Source organism: Strix aluco, chromosome 5, assembly GCF_031877795.1.
Source record: "Strix aluco isolate bStrAlu1 chromosome 5, bStrAlu1.hap1, whole genome shotgun sequence".
In the NCBI taxonomy this organism is placed as follows: domain Eukaryota; kingdom Metazoa; phylum Chordata; class Aves; order Strigiformes; family Strigidae; genus Strix; species Strix aluco.
This window is the reverse complement of record NC_133935.1, coordinates 86809810-86833161: the sequence shown is the minus strand read 5'-3', so window position 1 is coordinate 86833161 and position 23352 is coordinate 86809810. Positions and strand designations below refer to the sequence as shown.

Sequence of the window (23352 nt, the reverse complement as noted above, 5' to 3'; positions counted from 1 at the left end):
ATTGAATTTCATCCCCTTTCTTTTACTCCGGTTCCTAAGGTCATCCAGTTTCTGGAGGTTATTTCATTATCAGTGGCCACCGCTATAAGGAGTGAGAGTCATTCAAATATTTCCTAAAACTATCATAATGAGAAAGCAGAGTCCTGGAGGCCAGTGAAAGACATCGGGTAACAGACTGCCAATTAAACACTACCATCATTTGAGAACAATACTTGACACAACTTCTACTAATTTTGCATAATGTGATCTCTTACAGAATTGGAGGCGCCGAGCAATAAAAGGGAAGGACAATTCAGCACCTCACATAGGAGTGTGTAGTTGCTGACAGAAGGAAACCATTCCCAAAACCACACCACCAGCAAAAAGCTCAAGCGACAGTTGCAGAGTACTTCTGGTTTTAGAATCAAATAAATTTGCTAACAACAAATCCTGCATTAAACCCAGTACTGCTGTGAAAAGAGCATCTACTCCACACCAGCAGATAGCTCCAAGTTGCGCTCAGAGAAAAGCAGATGATTAAAAGCCTTATGTTGCCCTTGGCTCACCTGAACGTGACCTTCCTACATGGAATATTTTCTACATAAAACCCCTTATGCAAGTGGGGAGATGCAAGTGACAGTCACGGTGGTTGCTACGCATCTGAAGCACTTGACTTTTAACGTTGGTCTGGTGTTACTGGGCTTTCCTGACATGGGTTGAGCACAGCAGTCTTTGACAATGTCGATGCCCTGCTAGGTAAACCAGATGGGTACGTTCTTTCCTTCTCCCTTGGCTTTATTTGGTCCATCTCAATAGAAAGGGTAAAAAAAGTAACTTTCAAAAAGTAATTCATCTCTCCAATTATCTAAGAAAATGAAGAGCAGCATGCTGAAACAGAGCAGCCTTTGCTGGAAGTCTGACTTTATTGCAGAGCCATCAATCCCACAACTGACTATCCAAAACAATAGATCAAATAATCTGGAGCAGCTACACTAGGGAAGAAAAGAGCAACACCAGCACTTGAGGCAGTCAAACCACAGAGGGTTTCCCAGCGGTGTTCAGAGAGCTTTCAAGTCTCCTCCAATACAAAGATGCTTAACGTGGATATCATGGAAAGAGGCCAACAACTGCTGCGTATTTGTGCCGTCCTGCCAACGTCTGCGATCGTTGCTGAAGCTGGCACGCTCGGACGGTTCCCAGTGAGCTTCATCATGTCTGGTTTGCCTTTCCTCATCGGCACCACAACAACCGATCCCTCCCGGTGTGTATCAAACAGGCATCAGCTTCAACACCTGCACAGCTTTTATTCAAAAGTGAGTATTTTTATACATCGCTTCTTTCCCTGATGGGGAATATCATCTTTGATAATCCCAGCACATATACGAGTCTCGGAGGAAATGATGAAAATAGTTTTTTGAGCTACTCAGCCTTTTAGCAAAGGAGCTTGTGCAGAAGCGGGTTACGGCATGTCTGTGCTACTGAAGTCACCTGGGTATAGAGATGCCCAAAAAGGTACTGAGCAAGCTGGATCTGCAGCAAAGAAGCAGGATGGTCATAACAGTCCACACTATTCTCCAAATTCGCCCATGACCTAAGCAAGGTTGTCTCTGCCTGGCTGTGCCGTGCCATGCCTGTGTGCTGGTCTACCAAGGAGTATCTCAATGGCACATTTCACTTCCTAACATGGGAAAGCTCTCATACTCCTAACTCTCCTGATCAAAAAAAGCTGTGAAACATAAGGAAAACACAAACAGATTCTCCATCTCCCAGATGGGGACATATTTCGGTGTGTTTAATTCCAGACTGGCATCAGCAAGATCTTCAGGTGATGCAATTGTTGCTGTTTTAAGTATCCAGTTCTGGACTGACATACTTTTTCAGGAGCTACTTTGAAATCTAAGTCCTTAACTTCAAAAATATAGCTTCAAAGAACAGTAAAAAAAGCAGTTGAGAGAAGCACCAAGGATGATTTTCACTCGCTTCAATATTTTCCCACTAAATGAAGAAAATAAATGCAGGGACGGAAAATTCCATGCCAAGGATGAGGAGTAGCAGCACTGAGGAATTCATCAATGAAATTCAGTGAGAAACAGAGCCATAGGTCTCTTCAAAACAGCAAAATCCAAACCAGAGGAAAAGCAGCGAGAGCTGCCGATGTGCTCTGGTCAGAGACATCTCCAGCTCTGAATCCACCTGCATCTCCCACTGACAAAACTTACCCACCCTCCAGCCTGTTTCTCTTGTGTATCTCAGGCAATCACATAGTCCATCCATATCAAATTACACCTCCAAATACATAAATATATATATATACACACACATCAGTTCCTTTTTTTTCCCCCCTAATTAAATCTAGCACACTACGCAACCATAACAAGATGATGATTAATTTACTGATTTGATTTAAATGTATCCTAGCTGTGTCAATCTCCTCCCTCTAGATATTCAGAACAACCTTCAATTCCTTTAAATAAGGCCGGGGATGTAATCATTTCCTTCTCCTTTTCACATATGCAGATAGGACAATTATCCAGACATCCATCGGAATGGCTTGCAAACAGCAAGAAACTGATTTTAAGCCAGTTTGCCGCGTACGCTACCTGAAAATACAAATCTGATCCAATGTGATAAACTTGCTGAAGATTATTACAGGTGTCACCGCAACGCTCCACAGAGCAAGAAAAGAAATCTGAGATAGCAGCAAAAAAGATTTGTCCATCCTGGTTCATACTTGTTGGCTGACACTCACCCTTTTGCAGCAGATGCTACGCCAGAACCTGGATTTGTTTTGAAAGATTATCAGAAGCTTTTTACAAACATAAAACCATCATATTACGAATATATATGGTACAAGAATCCATTTATACATGGCCAGAAACATGCCACAAAACCACATTACTTATCAGAGTAAGAGGGGGATGAAGGAATCTGTAGAAAGCAAAATATGTTATTTTGCTTCCAGAGTTTGTGGGATCAAAAAGCTACCTAGAAAATTCTGACAGTGATGTCAAATGCTTCAAAGCAGGAAAAAATTAGAAATAAGTGTCTAAGAGGAAGTATGTCTTCCTCACAAGTTGGTTTTACAGGTCTTGTAAAAAACGACATGGTGTGCAGTAGAAAAAGTATCAGACTCACACCCTGCATGTCAGCCAACCCATCCTAAACCAAGGTTTGCAGGCAATTTGCAGTCCATGAAATTCAGATGGGTCACATAAGCTGATTTACCTTGTTTGCAGCTACTAAACTGCAATAAAGGGATGCTATAAATAAATTGGCTACTTTCCCACTGCCTCTTTCTTGCTACTCTGGAGCTGTCACAGGACTGTTAAATGATTGAAGACCATCACTTCAGAAAAAAAAATTGAGAAGTCCTTCCAGCAATAAAAATAAAAATGAAATTTATGACTGACCCAAATGCGATTTCTTCAAAGACAATATCTGCCAGCCCTCACAAAGACTACAGACCCTAATATTTCCGCTCCGGGCCATATGTGCCATTCTCAGGCAAAAATAAATTTGTTAACAAGTCTGCAATAGCAGTTGGCACTTGCTTATGCCAGTCTGTACTAACATCTTGAGACTTTCTTTAATAAGAAAAAAATAAAAAAAGCAAATGTTTCAAGCAAGTACAAACCCAGCAAAACACGCCTAAGACATAGGGGAAAAAATAGTAATTCAAGGAAAGATTTTAAATTCTTCTGCTAATAGACAACAGAAATGTTGGCAAAGTTTGTTGTTCATAAGCTTAGGGATCATCCAGGGGTCCCGAACATTTTAAACATTCAGTGTGACCATCTGTCACTGACATAGTCACCGAACAGAACGAGCAATTACTGAAGCCCTTCTCAGACATAATCTGTCAACCACATCCAGCTCAACTGCCAAGAGAAATCAAGTTGAGGGCTCTGAAAGCAGATTGCCCTTATGGGAAATGGGATCACTCCACCTGAGAAGGTGAGCAGTGGCTGGGAAGCAACCAGCATCCCAAATCCTTGCGACAGTCCCCTGGCGCTCAGCAGGTTGTGCCCCACGTTTTTATAGATGCTGGTGTCTCGTGCTCCATCCCCTGCTCTGCATGGTGAGAGGAGAAGCAAACCACCCAGAATGAAAAGGCAAGGCTACAGCAATTTTAAGGACGGTGGCGATAAGGACTTGGTCAGAGTTTACAAAGGTGTTGGCAGGTCACTCAGGAGCAGCAAAAGCAGCTGAATACTCCACAGTTTAGCACTGAACTCGTCTTAACGACTTCAAGAACATAAGCCATCAGAATCATGTCCAGCTAGACTCTTCCTCTTCCTTACCTTCAGCACAGCTACACTGATACACTCGGGGATGGGTTGAAACTGCAGAGAACTGTCAAATCTGCTAATAAGAAGAATGAACACTGCTGACATTCTAATTGCTTTTAACTTTTGTCTCCCCAGCCTGAGCTGCAGCATAGCAAGAGAAAAAAACGCAGCAGACTATAGAATAAGCCTTTTAAATAACTCCCGAACCCCTACAAAACAGAAATCCTAAACATTTGCTAATGGAAATTCATGATGCTGAACGTATTCACAGAGCTTAGGGCTGGAAGGGATCATTAGATCATGTAGACTGGCCTCTTATCTATAAGAGTCCATTCAGCTTTATTTCAATAGCTTGTTTTTAACTAGATGTCTAGGTAGCATCTAGAGATGATTCAGCCAGCCAGAGACAGAGCACCTGTCTCTCCCCTTACTACTTTGTTGTAGTGCTACATCAGCTCATGTTTAAAGACTGCATCTAGTTTGAATTTCTCTCACTTTAGCTTCGAGCTACTGTTTTTTCTTACATCTTTGTGCACCAAAGAAAGAAAGAGTCTTTCAGTAGTCAGTATTTTCTCCCTTTGAAGGTACTTTGTCTTCTCTTCGTTGCTATTTTTTTTCCCCTGGAGACAGTAGAGAGGCTCTATTTTCTGTGTTCTTTAACCATAATTAGCTCTCCTCTGTACCTGTCCGATTTTTCAGCATCATTTAAAGAGTGCAGGGAGCAGTCTAGGTGTAGTATTGGCATGACCGCTTAAGTCTTCTTCAGAGCTGCTGCTCTCAGGAAAGAGTGGTTTACTCTCAGTCCTCCCACATGTAAAATTTTGTTATTAGCTGCACAAAACCAACGTCAGAACAGACAGAGGTGCCAGATCATTCTGCATAATGCTGTAGTCATTTCCCACTCTGTAAATCTTAATACCCACAGCAAATTTTTTAACAGTAGCCACTTTATACTTTACAAAGACACAGAAGTAAATAGAAAATCGTCTAAGCCAACTTATTAATCGTTGGGTTGTTATATAGAAGCTTTGATTCCTCAGAAAGCCAGGCTAAAACTCTTAATCAGAGAACCTAGTAGGTTATGCTAGCACAAACTATCCACCCGCCCAGAACAGCTTTCTCTGGTGATTACTTGAATCCATTCCTAGGTTTTGTTGAAGAATTTATCATGGATTTTCAGAAACATTATGTTCCTCCTCCTCCAGGTTGCATAAGACTTGGCTAGAAAGAGAAGAACTTCAAACTGGTGCTCTTATTATATATGACTTGTCTCAGATGAAAGGATGAGAAGCAAAGTCACAAGTTGCAGCAAGGGAAATTCTGATTGAATTTTGGGGGTGAGGGATCTCCGAGAGTGTTGAAGCACCGGAATCTCCATCCTTGGAGATCTTCAAAGCTCAACTGGACAAAGTCAGAGCAACCTGATCTAACTTGAAGGTTGACCCTATGTTGAGCAGGGTGTAGGACCAAAGACCTCTAGAAGTCCCTCCAACCTAAATAACTGTCAGAGAAAGGCTGAGCACAGTCCTAAGAACAGCCATACGGAATCAAAACAACAAGAGGCACGTGTGGTACCCAGGATGCTGGGAACATCACGGCTAACATGGCTACAGCTATCTTTTACCTATTTCGTCTGTCCGCAGTCAGCTGAAGGAGCAGCATCTCTGTGCTGACGTGCCATATGGGCACACTGTAGACAAAGGATTAAAAATGTAAATCCTATGATACAGGTGTCAAATTAGAGCAACTCTAAAACCTGGAGGGGAACTGTAAACCAGCTGGTTTTATCTGGCTTGCAGTCCCTGTGTAGCAACTGTGGAAACCAGCATTGCTGCCTGTTTCTGCCCAGCAGTGACTAAACATGATGTAGTAACAAGCCACTAGCAGTGACTAAATATGACATAGTAACGATAGAAAAGAACATGCTAATTGGGCGCAGGGTGGGGATTACTCCACTCTACAAACCATGAGCAGGACATGAAGGATATCGAGCTCTTTCTGAAGCCCTGTGCTGGCAAGGTTACTGGACTGGCCATCTAGTAACTTCAGTTAATAAATTACTTTAATACTAGGCACAAAATACACACTGTGATCAAGTACATCCTGTACCAATCCCCAATAAAGAACTTTCCAAAAATCTATGTCCTCATTAATTAATTGGTGTAACAATGCATCTTGCTCTGAAGAAACTGCCAGCGCTGCCTTGAAGGGCCAGAAGAGGTGCTGTAAGTAGCTGATATTACTGTGAAGTCTCTGAAATCAAGAAGAAAGGATCCAAAACTGAAGGAATTCCATGACCAAGTTTCTTAAAACATACATTCAAACCAAGCTTCTTAAAAAATATATGTAATGGATCTAATAGCTATAATAGAAGTATGCAGTGATAAAGGAATCCACCAAGGTGAAGTTGAAAATTGGTAACATGACTGTGCAGTGGTTAATGAACTAAAGGAGAAAAAAATAATTACTTATGCTGAAAGAAGAACTTCTGGACTGCAAAAAGGTTACTAAATAAAATCCTTAAGGATGAGCTAAGGAGCTATTCCCACATATTCTTTAATCAAAACTGCACAAAAGTTAATGTGCAAAAAACAGATGCTGATGAAACCAGAGATGGAAGTTATTACCAACACACAGGAGAATTGGATACTCTAGACCTTGACCACTGGAGGAATGGAATATAATTTGATACTGCGTATTTCAATGCGTTCAGGTACCAGTAATTTTTGCCATGAGGCAGAGACTGCATGGCTTGAAATTTTAGAAGACAAATTCAAGTATACCCGTCAATCACAGAAGGACCAGGGGCCACCCAGAGGATGCAGCCATAAAAGCAAACATGATCCAAGATACAGCAGGTGCACTACTTCCAGTAAGGTCAGGAGGGGAATACTGTGAATATTTAAAGAACTGGTGATGCACCATCTGGAATTCCAATTCAAAATGAGAAGAAACCAGAACACAGATAGAAAGGCTGTTCAGATGCCAGGAGAACAATCAGCACACCTTACAAGAAAAACAATGGATAGTTTGGTTAATTAAATAAAAAGATCAGGGAAGTAAACACAAGGGAAGAGAATAAATTATTTAGAGGCAGTTTAAAACATGAAATGTAGTTTGACCATGATAAAATCCAGATGGGATATCAAAGTAACATCTATAAATGTCAAAGCAGTGAACTTCTGGACTGTTTCTCAGTAGGACGACGAAGAAAAACCAAGTCTTGATAAATGTGTTCCTCTACTTGTGTGGCTCATTGACTGCAATGTCTGGAAGAGGAGGGGACAACTCAAGTAACCTCTCCAATCCTGTCTTCTTGTATTCAGAGATGATTAATGGAAATACTAAATAGTCTCTATTCAACCTTATTCCTGCAGAACTTCGCTACACCTCTCCAAGCTAATATTCTCTGACAACTATTATGATATGTCAGTTATAAATATCAGCTATCAAAATATTGTCAGGAGCTTGGCAAATAATACATGAGAAATAATGGTATTTAATTAACAAATTAAAAAACTGTAGTATCAATATCTAGGAGTCTAGATGTTGATCAGAACGTTACTGCACTCGTCACTCCATAATGACAAAAACACTCATGATCTCCCCGGAGTTTACAAAGGAAATATAATTTAACGTGAGAACAGATGGATGCAGAGTAGAAGGGATGAACATGGTAACTCTCAACTGCTTAGCGTGATAGGTGGGGGGTCTCAGAACAACACAGATCTAGCAATTTCCAATGACTTTTTTTGTGGCACCCGATACATCTTCTAAATTGGCTCATTTATTACCAAATCGACTTTAAAACAACTTTCAAACTTCTTTTTTTTTTTCTTTTTTTTTCTAGAGACTTGCATTTTCTCACTGCTAATCTGCCTTATGGAACTTGGATTTTAACTGAAAAGTACATCAGTAAATTGGCATCCCCTACTGAGAGAGATAAGAGCTTCAGTCACTGAATAAAGATGCTGAAACAGTGACAGGTATTTCTGAAAGCTCTTTTGAAAAATTCTTTATAAACAGTATTTATTTGGCTAAAATACCTGATCACTGCAGCACTTCTGTAATATGAGTGTTTGCAAAGTGCTTTAGTTCTTTAGATAAAAGGTGCTAAAGAACTATTAGCATCATCTGGAGAACCAGTTTCCACGTACACGTCAAAGGCATTTGCCCCCAGCAAAATCTAATTTCATGGCATTTGGGCTTATTTTGAAACCTTTATTCTTGAGTTATCCAGGTACACAAGGCACATATGAAAAACGCATTAGGTTGGGAGCAAGTCTCTAAAGCAACAGAAAATCTTTTCAACAGAAAAGCTGATGCCATTAACTGCATTTGTACGGACCTGTTGACAATGAGACTAATAGTTTATCAGAAGAAAGGACTGCACAGGTACACAAATAATTTCCTCTCCTCGTGTGCCATCATCTGCCTGGTCTTTGTTACCAGGGTATTTACAGCCGTGCTCATTCTGCAAAGCAGCTTCCACCAGATTGTGTTTCTCCTACCAGAGGCTCAGAGTTTCCACTATTAAAGAGTTAACAAGTCTTCACCAAATAATATCTCTGCAGGTGTCAGCTCCTTGGAAGCAGATAGGTCCAAAGGGCAGACACATCGTTATAATGAGAGAAAGATTAAGAGGGGGAGAGAAAAGGAGCCAGCATGAGGCATAAGAAGTGCTTTGATGAATGATATAGCCCAGCATTAATGAGATCTGGTAATTTTACATTTCCAGAAAGCTGTGGTTGTTAGGACTACGAGGATCATCGTTTTATTCAACTGGAACAGAGAAAAGTTTAGGACAAAAGCCGGCTCATCAAGAAACCAGTCTCCTCCTTTGAGTTAACACAGCTGTGATATGCTGCATTTCCCATCCCTGCCAGTACCCAGCATTTGTTTAGTTGCTCTTTTCAAAACACCCTAGCTGCTGTTACTGCTGCCCTCAACAGACCAGATACACGTTAGCTAATAACTGTCCAAGCAGATTCTGCCTCTTTTAAAAAAGAAAAAGAAAAAAAAAAAACCTGTCATAATTGTCCCTGGCTGGAGAACTGTCTCTCTCAGTACATTCCCCATCAGCCAAACTCTGCAACCCTTTGCTTATTGCCACGAGCTCATCTCTTTATCAGAATTCTGAATCCTCAATTCAAGGTACAAGGGGTAAGAGCTCAACATCAGGTTTTTTTCTCTAAAATCTTGGTGCAATTTGATTTTCAGTTCTGTAGCTTACTCCAGTAAAACCTGTGCTGGAAACCACAGCAAACACACAGGAGCAGATGTGACACATGAAGGGTCAAGCGGTACAAATCCACACAAATACGAATTTAAAGGTTTGGGAGAGTTGTGACAATGCTTTTGCTGTTTTTTCAGCAGTGAAACCAAGATCTACGTTTATCAAGTGATTTGTATGATAAAGTACCTCCAAATACTGCAATGGGTGTTTTTAGGTTCTTAAAAAAACCTGCAGAACTTGAGTAGCATCCAAGAGCTTAACAAAAGCCGTGTCCCTGCTGCGGTTGGGAAAACCACAGAGCCTCCGTGCTTCGACCTAACGGCCAGAAGGGTTGAATTTGGGAAAACATACAGGACAGAAATGGACTTCAACACAAACAACAAGATCAAAATCCAGTCCCCCAGACCATATCCCCATAAACACCACGGTGCCACCAGGCAGAGCAGAGCCCCTGTGACATCTTTGGGGCATCCTTTGAGTGTCTACTCCAGGCATTGTGAAAGGCCTCACGTTCATGTCCTCAAATTCCTTTTTATGCTTATTCTCACCAAAAAATAAATATTATTTTTTGCCAGCCATGACACTATATAACAAATGACTTTGATCAATTTGTAAGCCACTGCCTTCCGTTTCCAGTTTTTTTAATTTTCTCTCCATTCAAGAAAACACTGAGCCAATGCTCTGCATGCTGGAGTAGCTCACACCGTATGCCGCCCTCGCACGTCTTCACAGAAGTGACGCTACAACACTTAGTATTAAACCACGAGTAATCATAAAAAAAAAAAAAAAGCCCTCTACCAAACCTTGATGCTTTTTTCCTGCCCTCACTCGCTTCAAACGTAAGATTCATTCTGAACGATCCACCTTTTTATGAATTTAAATCATCTTGAACAGATCTGGGTGTTTTGATTGACACGAAGCCTTCTGAGATGGCTTTGCTTCCTCACTAGCACTATTCCTCCTCATAAATATTTATACATAATTTTCAGTTTTTAACGAATTCTAAATATTCATACTTATTTTAGCTGAAGCTTCCCCGTATCTTTAAAAATAATTTTAACTGACTTTTTGCTTAACAAGTTTGTTTTGCCACAGCACACGGATAATGATGTTCATCACCGAGTAACAACACTGAATAGGAGTCCTTCACACCACCAGTCACCTAATGTGGATTTGCTCCTACACTCCCATACTGTGCAGCTAACAAATAAACAGTATTTAAAAAAAAAAATGTAAAATAAAATACAGAAAAAGTATTACCAAAAAATAAATCAGTTCAAATAATTCCTTAATATTTTTTTTCTTTTTTCCCCCTTCTTTCTTTTTCACAGCGTTTGAGCATTCAAAAGTTACAGTTTTTGCTTTGGCAATTCTTCCAACCCAAACCCAAGAAAATCTAATTATTATAAAAGAATTAAGTCGGTTTCTGTTTCTCACAGGCTGGCTCAGCTCCCATCCCACATTTCACACTTCTCAATTTGGTCCTTTCAGAGTTTAGCCAGATTTCAGAAACCTGCAACATCTGATCACTTCTTCTGGTGCATCCTTCCTTTTCTGTATGTTCTGCTGCCTCACTTAAGAATTTTTTTTTTCCCTCTGACATCTGTTCTACCACCTTCCTTTAATAATGTTAAGCCAAATCACTTGTATGATGATTTGCTAAATATAAACCTCATTCTTATTGATATTTTACCTTCTTTCCCCAAACTCTCCTTCTTCTCTTGATGTCGGGAGCATTCATGGGTGGTGCTTGAAAAACATCTGTATACATGAAAACACGTTTACAGCCTCTCTTCTTCAGGCCGCTCCTTCTGCATCAGTTTTACTCCCTTGACTTCATCCCATAGTCATTCTTCTCTCCACTTTCAAATTTATTTCACAAGCCTGTGCCTCACCATTAACTGCTTTTGCAACAGCCATTTCACACTGACTTTTCCTTGCTCTATTTTCCCCTTAAAACAAACGCATGGCCCATAAAAAGGCCAAACATTAATTAAATCTCAACTTCTTTCATTTTCCCTCCCTTGTCTTAAAATTTCTTTTGTTTTCATCTAACTAGTCTGCCATGCTTCAAAGATGTAAATATCTGCCAGACCATTCTGGCCTCCTAATTAGATGCTACACCACTCGCCCTCCTACCAACACCGGCTGCGACTAACCCAAATGCCCCGAAATTAAGCATGAACCTCCATCGCATGGGGGAATTTCTTCGGAGATCACAGTAACCAGCAACCACAGTGACCCAGCTGCTAGAGGGGTCACTTCTGTCCCACCTCAGCGAACATCTAGACTTTTAGACCAGTGGATTTCCAGCACACTGGACTTACTAATCCGATGCCTTCAAACCGCTTCCTCCACTGAAGTAACGCCAGCTTCCCCTCGATTTAGGTTTATCTACTCCAGTCTGTATCATCACCCGCCGATTCCAAAGAAAAAGCACCAGCTGTTCTTCATCCCTCCCACAAACAGCTTAATCCTTCCTGGCAGAAGAACAAGCTGGTAGTAAAACTGGTCATTAACAAGTTTCAACTGGAAATTAGAAAACAGCTTCTCCCCATGGGGAGCAGCAAGGATCCACATTACCCTTCCAATTGAATAGGGAGGTCAAACATCCCAGCCACCGCTGCCACGGAGTTTGACAAGTTTACAAGCAGAATTGAAAGATTTCGCCGCCTAAGAAATGTGTGGAAGCTGGATTCGGTGACACAGGCAGCCCTCCAAATCCTGTAATCTTAATTGGAAATATCAATCTCTAGGAGAGAAGCCAGTTAACAATATTTTCTAAAATAATATATTCTACTCTGTCATGCAATTAAATTCCAACCCCTGAAAATGCACAGAAGTTTGTTTTCATGTTGTAACAGTAAATATTTTGGCAAAACAGTGCCACACACTTCGCCAGATGTTCCATCAAATATTACTAAGTTTTTTAGGCACTTTTTAAAAAATATTATTTGTAAATACATATTGGCTTGCTTTCTGCACAGCTTTTCCCTCAGTTTTTTCTTTACACCAATCCTAAGAATATTATTGCTCATAACTACAGGTTAAATTGCTAAATTTTGTAATTCAAGTTTTGCAAAATCCAGGACAGATTAACAATGTTAATACATGTTAACATATCTAGCTCTTTTCTACTATAAAGTGCATCTTTACCTTGACAAAAAAAAACCCCAAAAATCTAAATCTGCAGAGCCAGTTTTAATGTTCTAGGTTCAACAAAAGGTAAAAACAAATGGTTAGTTAATTAGTAATTCTCCCTAGTGGCTCTGGGGAGAAAATAATAATAAAAACCCCAGTAAGTTAGGCCATTCAGTGAGTCTTGTACTTTGAAATCATGAATCTTTGGCAGGTCAATTGAAGGCCATAGTTGCACCTTGCACCATCCTGTTGTCATCTAATTCTGCTCTCTCTGGCAGAGGAAAATATTGAGGCCATAAGAAAATGACAACCAAACTCATTCTTTATATTATTTCTAAGGGACTATGAGGAGAGAAGTAGTACTAAAAACCCACTGTTATATTCACATCTCAGCTGGACAAAAGAAAAGTCAGCTGAAAAGCGTTTGTCCTTTCCCTTCTCACTATTCAAAGCTCAGTTCCACTAAAAAAAAAGAAAAAGACTGAAAAGAATCTAAAAATGGGAAAAACCATAATGTAAAGCAAACAAATCCAATAAACCAAGTTCCCAAACACCTTTCACACCCAGCCTCCATCCCCACAAGCAGCTGGAACTCATTGATGCTCAGGCAGTAAGAGGTGCCAACAAAAGGATGCTCTGCCACATAAGCCCACTTCTCTTTAGGGCTCTTTGAAGGGGATGTGTATCTGTTATTATTTACTTTTTAACATGAAAAAAAAAAAAAAGAACAAATGACACCAGGAAACCATAGGGAAAAGGAAATGAGATACTAAGTAAAAGAAGAAAAAAATCCCCCCCAAGCTACAATCAGAGCCAGCTGTAGGCCAATTAAACTCAACAGTTTACAGATGTTCACAGGAGAATACTCATTCACAATTTAACTAAATTGATCCACTTTCTTAAAAACTCTTGGGACTTGGTACATAAAGCTTACTTTTCTTTAGGGCTCTCAAAGTTTATAGCCCCTTTTACTCTAATGTATGCCAGCAAAACACACCCTGGAAAAGAGAAGATCAAACTTAACTTCATGTTTAACCCTTCCCTGCTGGCACCTCTGTGACTCCTTTTCTGCCACTTCAGGTCAGAGTTTTGAGAAGTTCAGTTGAAAATCCAGAAATCATTTCTTTTTCGTTCATGTCAGTCTCAACCATCCTCTCTCCCAGCAGAACAACACACCTCAGTAATGATTCTTTCTATTATTAAATTTAATTAGGAAGGTATTTGGTTAGGCCACAGGGGGCCAGCAAGCAAAAGAAAAAAAAAGAGGAAAAAAAAATAAAGAGAGGGATGAGTCAAGGAATTAAAGTTAAAAACCCCCATTAAGAGCTGTAACAATTAATAACGGCATGCTAAGCTTTTCTTTTTTTCCTGGACTCCTTAAGTAATTAGATCAGTACGAGAATGGAGATGCAGCATAACTTGCACTATCTGAACTATTTTGTATAAATATACAGCTATTCTTTTCTAGGATTTCTCCTGCTTTAGCTGACTCACCCAGGATTATCTTAGTTTAACCCAGGACTTTGGTTTAATTCTTTTTTTCTCCCTCTTAAGACTCTTTTACAGAAATGCTACAAGTGAGACCAACATTTTCGTTCATGTAAGAAGGAGCCATTATTAATAAATATTACACTATGGAGCATTTTCTGTGATTCCTAAGTATTAACTAATCAGTCTTCACAATCAATGAGGTCTTATAAGTCATTAGTTTATTATTTCTCTTCCACAGATAAGGAAATTATGGCTCAGGATACTTGAGTGGTTTCTCTCAAAGGACAGTTAGACAAGGCAGACGCGAAAGGTCAGCAACTGCCAACCCCACGCGTATTCCAGCAGACCACATTAGGACTTAAATACCAAAGTAGTCTACGTTCAACTTGCTCTAAGTCATACTGTCTAATGAGGGGTGTCAAGTTAAAGCTGATGCTCTTAAAACTCAGAATATTCCCCACAGTGCAGCTTTTGTTTGCCTGATGTTTTACGTAGCCAAAGCTTTTTGCTGCCCGTATAAATCCATGTAATATTGGTCAAAGACTCGTCCTCCTCCAGTCTGAACAAACCTCGGACCAGCGAGTGTCCGATGCAGCGCTCTACCGACACTCACCTCGGGGCAAACAGCACAGCTATTTCTGCACAGCTACTCCTGCAAATGGAAAGGGGGCAAATGAGCTGGGACTGTTCAGTGTGAGGAGGAGAAGGTGAGGGGAGACCTCATCACTCTCTACAGCTCCCTGAAAGGACGTTGTAGAGAGGTTGGTGCTGGTCTCTTCTCCCAGGGAATTAGTGACAGAACAAGAGGGAACGGCTTTAAACTGCACCAGGGGAGGTTCAGACTGGACATGAGGAAAAAATGTTTCCCAGAAAGAGTGGTGAGAGAGTGGAATAGGCTGCCCAGGGAGGGGGTGGAGTCCCCATCCCTGGGTGTGTTTAAGGGCCGTTTGGATGAGATGTTGGGGGATGTGGGGTAGGGGAGAACTTTGTAGAGTGGGGCTGAGGGTTGGACTCGATGATCCCGAGGGTCTTTTCCAACCTGAATGATTCTGGGATTCTAGGATTCTGAGATAGAGGGAATAAGGGAACAGAGATCACCGGTCTGGGTTTCTGCGTCGATCCCGCCAGCGAGGGTTCCAGGAGGCATCCGTCTTCTTCGCTTCACTGCACTCTCCAGCCTCCCCCGTCTCTTTCCCCCCCTTGATTTATACACTTTCCTTGGGTCCGTCCCCTAAGTCGACCCACACACCTACATATCCCATGTACGGGGAGGGGTAAGGTGTTTCATGGGATGATGTAATTAGCATGATCATGTTAGCCTTCGTTAGCATATTGAGGGGTGTTAACTTTAATATGCTTTTCGTGGATAACGAAGCAAAGGGCATTCACCAGACAGATGGCCCTTGAAATTTGGCCAAGTGCACCAGAGCAGAGCCCTCCTGTCTCCACAGGGCTCCCTCCTCCAGCTGCATCCTGTGTTATTCGGGCAGCCTTATCAGCTTTGACCTCCACACTATCCAGCCCATGACTATAGTTTCGTTTTGCAAGTGTTTGAGGCATTCCTTAGCTCAGCCTCAACTTTTATCGCTTTCTCAGCCTGTTTTTTGCAGTCCGTGTTTCTCACAGGCCTGTTTTTTCACCTCTCACAATGCAGCCAGCAAGACATAAAATCTAGTTTAATGCCTCTCACCAGAGCTAATTAACTTCAGTACCACACTAAGCTAATTCACACTTTTGTCCTGCCCATACTCCATGTTAAACTCTGCTCAAAGCGAAAAGATAATCTCACAGTTGTCTACCAGATACTCCACTGAGGTACATTTAAGGGTATTGCAGTGGTGCTGGAAGTCCCCAGGATGCTCCTGTCCTTTGAACAACCAGATTGCCGTGTGGCCTCAGCACCTCCAGGATGTTCATGTTAAGTCTCTTGAAATCAAATCTAATTCTCAAGAAGCAAGAGTTAATTTTTATACGTATGGACAGGCTAGCAAGAAATCACCGATCTGGGGTGGGAGAAAGAAGTGTGTACAAGGGACTCAATTCTGACTTGAGAAAAATAAAGTTCCATCGTTTTCAGACACGCTGAACACTTCTACTGCTTGCTTTGAGTTTGCTTTGAGTAGAGTAGAGGATGTACTCCCAAAGTCTGTAATAAAGATGCCTTGTAGTAATTACATGCTATTTTCACTTCGAGTTCCAAAAACCGTTTAAGGATCAACACTTAGAGAAACAGATGTGTTTCCTTTGTCCCTCCAGCTTCCCACACTGCAATATCCATAAATCTCCATACGTTCCCTACAACATTTGCCCAGGAGACACCATCAAACACCGGTGGTTTGAAGCTCTGTGTCTCATCTCTGGCCAGTGGCTTCTGCTAACCACAGTGGCCAAATTTTACTTGCTTTTCCCTTGCTGTTTTTCTCCTCTGTGCAGCTGCTCATGTTCACTTCCCCCCCCCCCCCCCCCCGAAGTGCGTATGTCTTCGCATCTTCTGCTTCTTTCAGACTTAGCTGATATCAATCACATTAGTGGGGACAGACAGACAGAACAATCATAAAGGACTCATTTCCTTTATGATAGGACTCATTTCCTAGAAAATCAAGCTAAAACCATAATAGAGCTGCTATCAACTGAATTTTAAATCTACATTTATCTCTTGGTAAGATAACATTCGTTTCACTCAATTCTAAAAAGACAGGGTTATTTTTTCCTAAATCAAGAGGATATTGAAGAAATTATCATTGATATACCGGTGATCAAATATCTGAAAACACAGCCACGATCAAGATATCCATTTCTACCTTCTATCAGTCATCTTCCACGTAGCAGAAAATCATCACTTCAGCAACACTCTGAGAGGGATGAGCAGTTCAGAAAGAGCATACAGTAAACTATGTATTTATGAAACAAGAGCATTCAAGAATACAAACCAATAAAAGAAAAAACTTGTATTCCCTCAAGTCCCACTATAAAGGAGCATTCCTCTGGATCCTTGCATGAGAGATTCAAGTCGCATCACTTAATGCTTTTCTGGATGTTCACACTCTGCAGAGACAGGGATTATTTGGAAAATAGAGTCAAGGAGAAAAGGAAACAAATCACATGTACACTAATCCGCGTTGCTGGGAGAACAGTTTCCCTTAAACTACTCCTTAATTTCATAAATATTGAAGATGTGCAAAATTCAGCATCAATATGAAACAGATCGATAGCGGTAAAAATTTCCTCATGCTAAAATTTACATGATGTAAAACTTCATTAAACTTTCACAGCTTTATAGTATACAGATAAATGAGTATTTTCTCCCCTCTTTTCAAAGCCCTACAAAGTGTGAACCAATGCACCACTGCACAAAACAGAAAATGTATAAATTAACAATGCGATTAGTTTTACTTCCTCCCAAATCCTTAGCGATTTAATATTCACATCAGATGCATAAGTCACCCATAAAACCCCCACAGACCTTCTCCACTTCTTCTATGGCAACAGGAGGGTGAGGGGGAGGCTTTTATCATTTGATGTTTGTGTTGATGACTAAGGCTCATAAAATGATAAAAAACCATCAACTATATCTCAGAGTGACACTGTCCACTTACTGAGTCTCTCGGTTGCTTCATGTTTTAACTCAGTCTGCTTTTGTTTCCTCCATTTCTTCTTCTCTCCTCATTAATCATAGAATCATTTAGGTTGGAAAAGACCTTTAAGATCGAGTCCAACTGTTAACCCAACACTGCCAAGTCCACCACTAAACCGTGTCCCTAAACACCACATCTACACATCTTTTAAATATCTCCAGGGATGGTGACTCCACCCCTTCCCTGAGCAGCCTGTTCCAGTGCTTGACAACCCTTTCAGGGAAGAAATTTTCCCAATATCCAATCTAAACCTCCCAACTTGAGGCCATTTCGTCTCATCCTATCTCTTGTTACCTGGGAGAAGAGACCGACCTCCACCTCGTTCCAACCTCCTTTCAGGGAGTTGTAGAGGGCCATGAGGTCTCCCCTCAGCCTCCTCTCCTCTCCTCCAGACTAAACCCCCTCAGTTCCCTCAGCCGCTCCCCTCATAAGACTTGTTCTCTCAACCCTTCACCAGCTCCGTTGCCCTTCTCTGGACACGCTCCAGCACCTCAATGTCTTTCTTGTAGGGAGGGGCCCAAAACTGAACCCACTCATCAAGGGGCGGCCTCACCAGTGCTGAGCACAGGGGTGAGATCCCTTCCCTGTCCCTGCTGGCCACGCTATTGCTGATACAAGCCAGGATGCCGTTGGCCTTCTTGGCCACCTGGGCACACTGCTGGCTCCTGTTCAGCCAGCTGTTGACCAACACCCCCAGGTTCTTTTCCAGCCGGCAGCTTTCCAGCCACTCCTTCCCAAGCCTGCAGCGTTGTGTGGGGTTGTTGTGACCCAAGGGCAGGACCCGGCACTGAGCCTTTTTGAACCTCATACAATTAGCCTCAGCCCATTGAGGCCTGTCTAGATCCCTCTGTAGAGCCTTCCTACCCTCAAGCAGATCAACACCCCCACCCAACTTGGTGTTATCTGCAAACTTAAGTTGACCCAAAGCTCAAATTCCACAAATGAGAGACCTTAGAGGGGCTCTTAAAGATGCACAAAGCTAAAGACAGTGCCCTGTCTCACCAAGCTCCTAATCTTGGTTTAATGGTCAAATGCCACAATAAATAACACAGAGTTGTGGGAAAATGAGTGGATCTTGCACGAGGTGGAGTGACCTGTGCAGACAGCGGAGAGGTTCAGCACATGCTGCAACGTCAGTGAATTTGCCAAAGTTTCCTTTCCAACAGACCTCGGGTGAATCCCCTCTGCTCCCGAAGAGCACACCAAGGGTACACCTATGTGGGGTACATGGGGAGCTGAAGACGATCAAATGGATTGCATGAAGTATGTGTATGTCTGATGAACTTTAATTGAAAATGGAATAATCTTTTCAAGTATCAAATTGCTTTAGATACCTGTAGCAAGAGTCTGTTCTATAACACACACTTGTGGGTCTATAGTAAATTTAAATATCTAAATGAACTTCTTAGACACGCCACATTACAAGAGTCCCATTAGGACTACTGTGAGAAAAAATTAGTATAGACTAGAGCAGATTTTTTTTTTTCCCTGCAAGCTGTTTAAATTACTTGGTATAAACATGAAGATTTAAAAAAAACCCCAACAAATTTCTAAATTATTTCCGTGTTAGTACTCACAGGCCTTGATCCTACCAACAATTAGGCATACGGACATGTGATTAGTCAAAATTACTTTCATACATTTAGTGACATTTTTACAGTATGTGGACATATGGCAATATTAAGAGATTAAAATCTGTCAATATTTTTAATACAAACTTGTCTCTGAGAAAAAGAGGGAGAAAAAACCTTGAAGGTTTTGATTACCACATACAGCTAATACTGAAAATTAGAGAAGTCATTAGTCCTTTTGAAACCCAGTGCCATTTTATTCAGCCTCCATCTATCATATTCCAGTTTAAGGGCCCTTTTAAGCTCAAAATCAACAGAAGTCAGGATGCCAGTTTAATGTGGTACCTCCAGATAAAAGTTTAGATTATTTTACTCATGTATCTTCTCATGATACATCTCCAGCTTTCTTCGCTTTTTTCCCTGTGTAACTTTAATACCCAAACAGAACGGTCACTGTATATAGAACATGTATTTTTTTATTGTTTCTAAAAATGCACGTGGTAAAAGAAAGCTAAGAGTATAACCACACTGCGTGCAGAGAAAAGACCTACTACACAATTGCTTCTAAGGAAAATGTAGTTGCAGCAACTGCATAATACATAACACATACTCCTCTGTAGAAATGGGGTGCAGAAGTAGAAGGAGAAAGCTCCTTTGGACGTCAGAAGAATTAGCTCCAGACACATATGGAAATTCCATTTAGGATAAGAATCAGTGACAGGAAACAGCCAGGAGGGACTATTTGTACTGAAATACAAGCCATTAACTTGAGCCAAGCTAACAGCAAATGACTGCACTGGCAACTGCTGGCTGCAGATAATTAGTTTAGAACCTATTTTAACATGAATATTTTATCGTGCAGCACAAAACTCGTTATGGAGAAGAATTAGAGAGCCAGGACGTCTGGAAGCACTGGAGAGGTGATCTGTCAGGTCCCTGTAAAGAGCCTTCCTGGAGAAAGCAAGTTTAGTGATTCAGCGAGACTGGATTTCATTAAAGCTACAACAATCTATTAAGAACTTATCTGGTGGCAAGTTCAGGAGCGCAGGTAACTGCCTGGTTTTTAACGACTTAACTGTGTACTGCCGCACACACACACAGCAGCATTTACAGAATCAGCCCAGGCAGTACCTTCCTCAGAGACACGGTGCTCGTTTTCATCGCAAGCAGTAAGACGTTCAGTAAATTCTTCCTGGGAAATTTAACAATTTGGTCCTTTTTTGCAGTGGAGCTACACGTCCTGGTATGTGAAAGCTGGACTGGTGCATTAAAACCTGTCCTCTATACACACAGTAAGGACACCAAACTGCTGGGTGAGGGGAATACTAAACAGGTGGCTCGGGTACGTATTTGGTACACTGGTTGGAAAGAAAACAAAAAAAAAAGTTAATTTCATGGGACTTCTCTTTTCCAGCAGACAGAAAAGTAAATACAGATCCCCAAGACCCTGAGTACGCTCAGTCATAAAGAATGTTTCAATTAGCTGAAAATACAATATTTTCAGTCTGTAACTCAAACTGTTCTTCTAGCTGGAACTGAACTGAAAAGCTGGGGCTTTTAAATAAAATAAGAGGTAACAAAGCAAATGCACACGTACATTTGAATTTTTCCATTCCAAATGCAGTTACTTGGGAAGAAAGGCCCTCACAAAATAATTGTGTAGACATAGCAAAAGCGAATCTTTTCCGATTTGTCCTGAAGTCGTTACCTATTACATTCAACTCCTTAAACTGCCTTCATCATTTAGAGCCTGAACACCATCCAATATACATTAAAAACCATCTTATACAGTATCTGCAGCACGCAGTGAGCAGCTGGGGCATGATTTAAATGCCAGCCGCAAGCAGCGCTGGAAAGCAGAAACCAGAACTTCAGATCTCTGGCACTTCTTCCCCTGGGTTATAAAATATTGCACACCTCTCTATCATTGCAATCCGGACACCAGAAGAAAACCTAAGAAATATAATACCATGCCAAAATTATAGATTACTGCAAACTCATGCATGATGTGACTTAAAAAAGAGTGTGAAAAATGAAATATGGGATATATATATATATATATTCAAAAATCCCTACTAAGACAGGAACCAGATCACATCCCAGTGCTCAACATCTCGTACCAACGCAACACCTGCAACACTGTCTTGTCACAGCACCAGCACAGAGAACCTAACTCCTAGCAAACAACTTATATTTGGCAGAAAGTGGCCTATGTTTTACCTCTGCTTGTTTCAAAGACTTTCCAGATCAAGCTTCCTTTGGGTCCAAGGATAAGGACTTGGGTGGGCTCTTGTTCTAGTCAAAGTAACCTGTCCATCCCAATTCTAAACCTGGTTCCACAAAGGAAAACACATTTAGACGAGAAACAAAACAGATCTAGGGAAAAACTGGAATCCAAAAAATTGAGGTTTGGTGTTACTCATCTCAGCAACAAATGATATAAATGCATCTCAACCCTATTCACCCATGACAGCTACTGGCAGAACATGCTTAGCTCTGTTTTACTCTACATATTATACTTCATTGAACAAAAAGACAGTTTCTCACAGATTCTGCATTTAAGCCGACTCACAAAATAAATAACCTCTATCACAGAATCACAGATTCATCTAGGTTGGAAAAGACCTTGAGGATCATCTAGTCCAACTATCAACTTAGCACTGACAGTTCCCAACTACACCATATCCCTAAGTGCTATGTCAACCCGCCTCTTGAACACCTCCAGGGATGGGGACTCCCCCCCTGCCCTGGGCAGCCCATTCCAACGCCCAACAACCCCTTCTGCAAAGAAATCCTTCCTAAGAGCCAGTCTGACCCTGCCCTGGCGCAGCTTGAGGCCATTCCCTCTTGGCCTGCCGCTGGTTCCTTGGCTCAAGAGACTCATCCCCCCTCTCTGCACCCTCCTTTCAGGCAGTTGTAGAGGGCCATGAGGTCTCCCCTCAGCCTCCTCTTCTCCAGACTAAACCCCCCCCAGTTCCCTCAGCCGCTCCCCATCACACCTGTGCTCCAGACCCTGCACCAGCTCCGTTGCCCTTCTCTGGACACGCTCGAGTCATTCAATGGCCTTTTTGGAGTGAGGGGCCCAAAACTGAACCCACTCATCGAGGGGCGGCCTCACCAGTGCCGAGCACAGGGGTAAGATCCCTTCCCTGTCCCTGCTGGCCACGTTATTGCTGATACAAGCCAGGATACCATTGGCCTTCTTGGCCACCTGGGCACACTGCTGGCTTATGTTCAGCCGGCTGGCAATCAACCCCCCCAGGTCCCTCTCTGACTGGCAGCTCTCCAGCCACTCCTCCCCTCTATTGAGGAAAAACAGGAAATTAAAATTTTAAAAAAAGATAACAGAAAAGAAGCACCACAGGAGACTATGGGTGATCACTAGAAGAGATTTTTAGTTGCCAGAGTAAACCTTTGTGATGATGAAGATGGAGGAACCCTCCTAGGGAAAAGATGAAGCAAAGAGCTTAGATCCTGCTCAGAAGGTCAGTCTCTTTCTCTGGATCACCTAAACATATTGCTGGATCTAACAACTGGGTTGTAAGTGCAAGGTTTTGTGCCCACAGGCTCTTCATTTCAGAACCCAAATACTCACTTTCTTTACAAGCGAGAAGCAAAGAAGATGGCATCATGCCACAGTGGCAGGGAGTTCTACCAAGATTCATTTAATTCAGTCACATCAAACTCTTCTCTGTGCAGAAGATACAATTCCTGCACAGATTAAAAGACACTGGGGAGACATGAGAATTACAGCTGGTTAGTGCAGCATTTTACATCTACCCTGCTGAATCAGGTAAATTGTTCTTGCCTACAGGAAACCTCAGCTGCGTGGATCAAGGAAAATTCCCATTCCAAAATCCCTACCAAAATGACAACCAAAGCTTTATAGTTATCACAGCCATCTCTGCGAGAACTTGAACCTGCTCCTTACTATACAGAGCCTTGGAGCATCACTCAAAACAATCAAGATCACCCAACTATCATTTTAAAAGCAGCTAATGAAATTCTTT

General features: G+C 41.6%; 1 protein-coding gene across 7 annotated transcripts in view; it reads right to left on the bottom strand.

Moving 5' to 3' along the window:
* EXOC4 (exocyst complex component 4) overlaps positions 1-23352 on the bottom strand; it is a 421385-nt gene that overhangs the window by 242991 nt on the left and 155042 nt on the right. The window contains exon 10 of one of the 7 annotated variants that reach the window (XM_074828090.1): positions 17104-17181. The exons of the other annotated variants lie outside the window; for them this stretch is intronic. Within the exon in view, the coding sequence (XP_074684191.1) occupies positions 17156-17181 (26 nt within the window). The 3' untranslated portion in view covers positions 17104-17155. Of the gene's footprint in view, positions 1-17103; positions 17182-23352 lie in introns of those variants that run through there. 7 annotated transcript variants of the gene reach the window in all.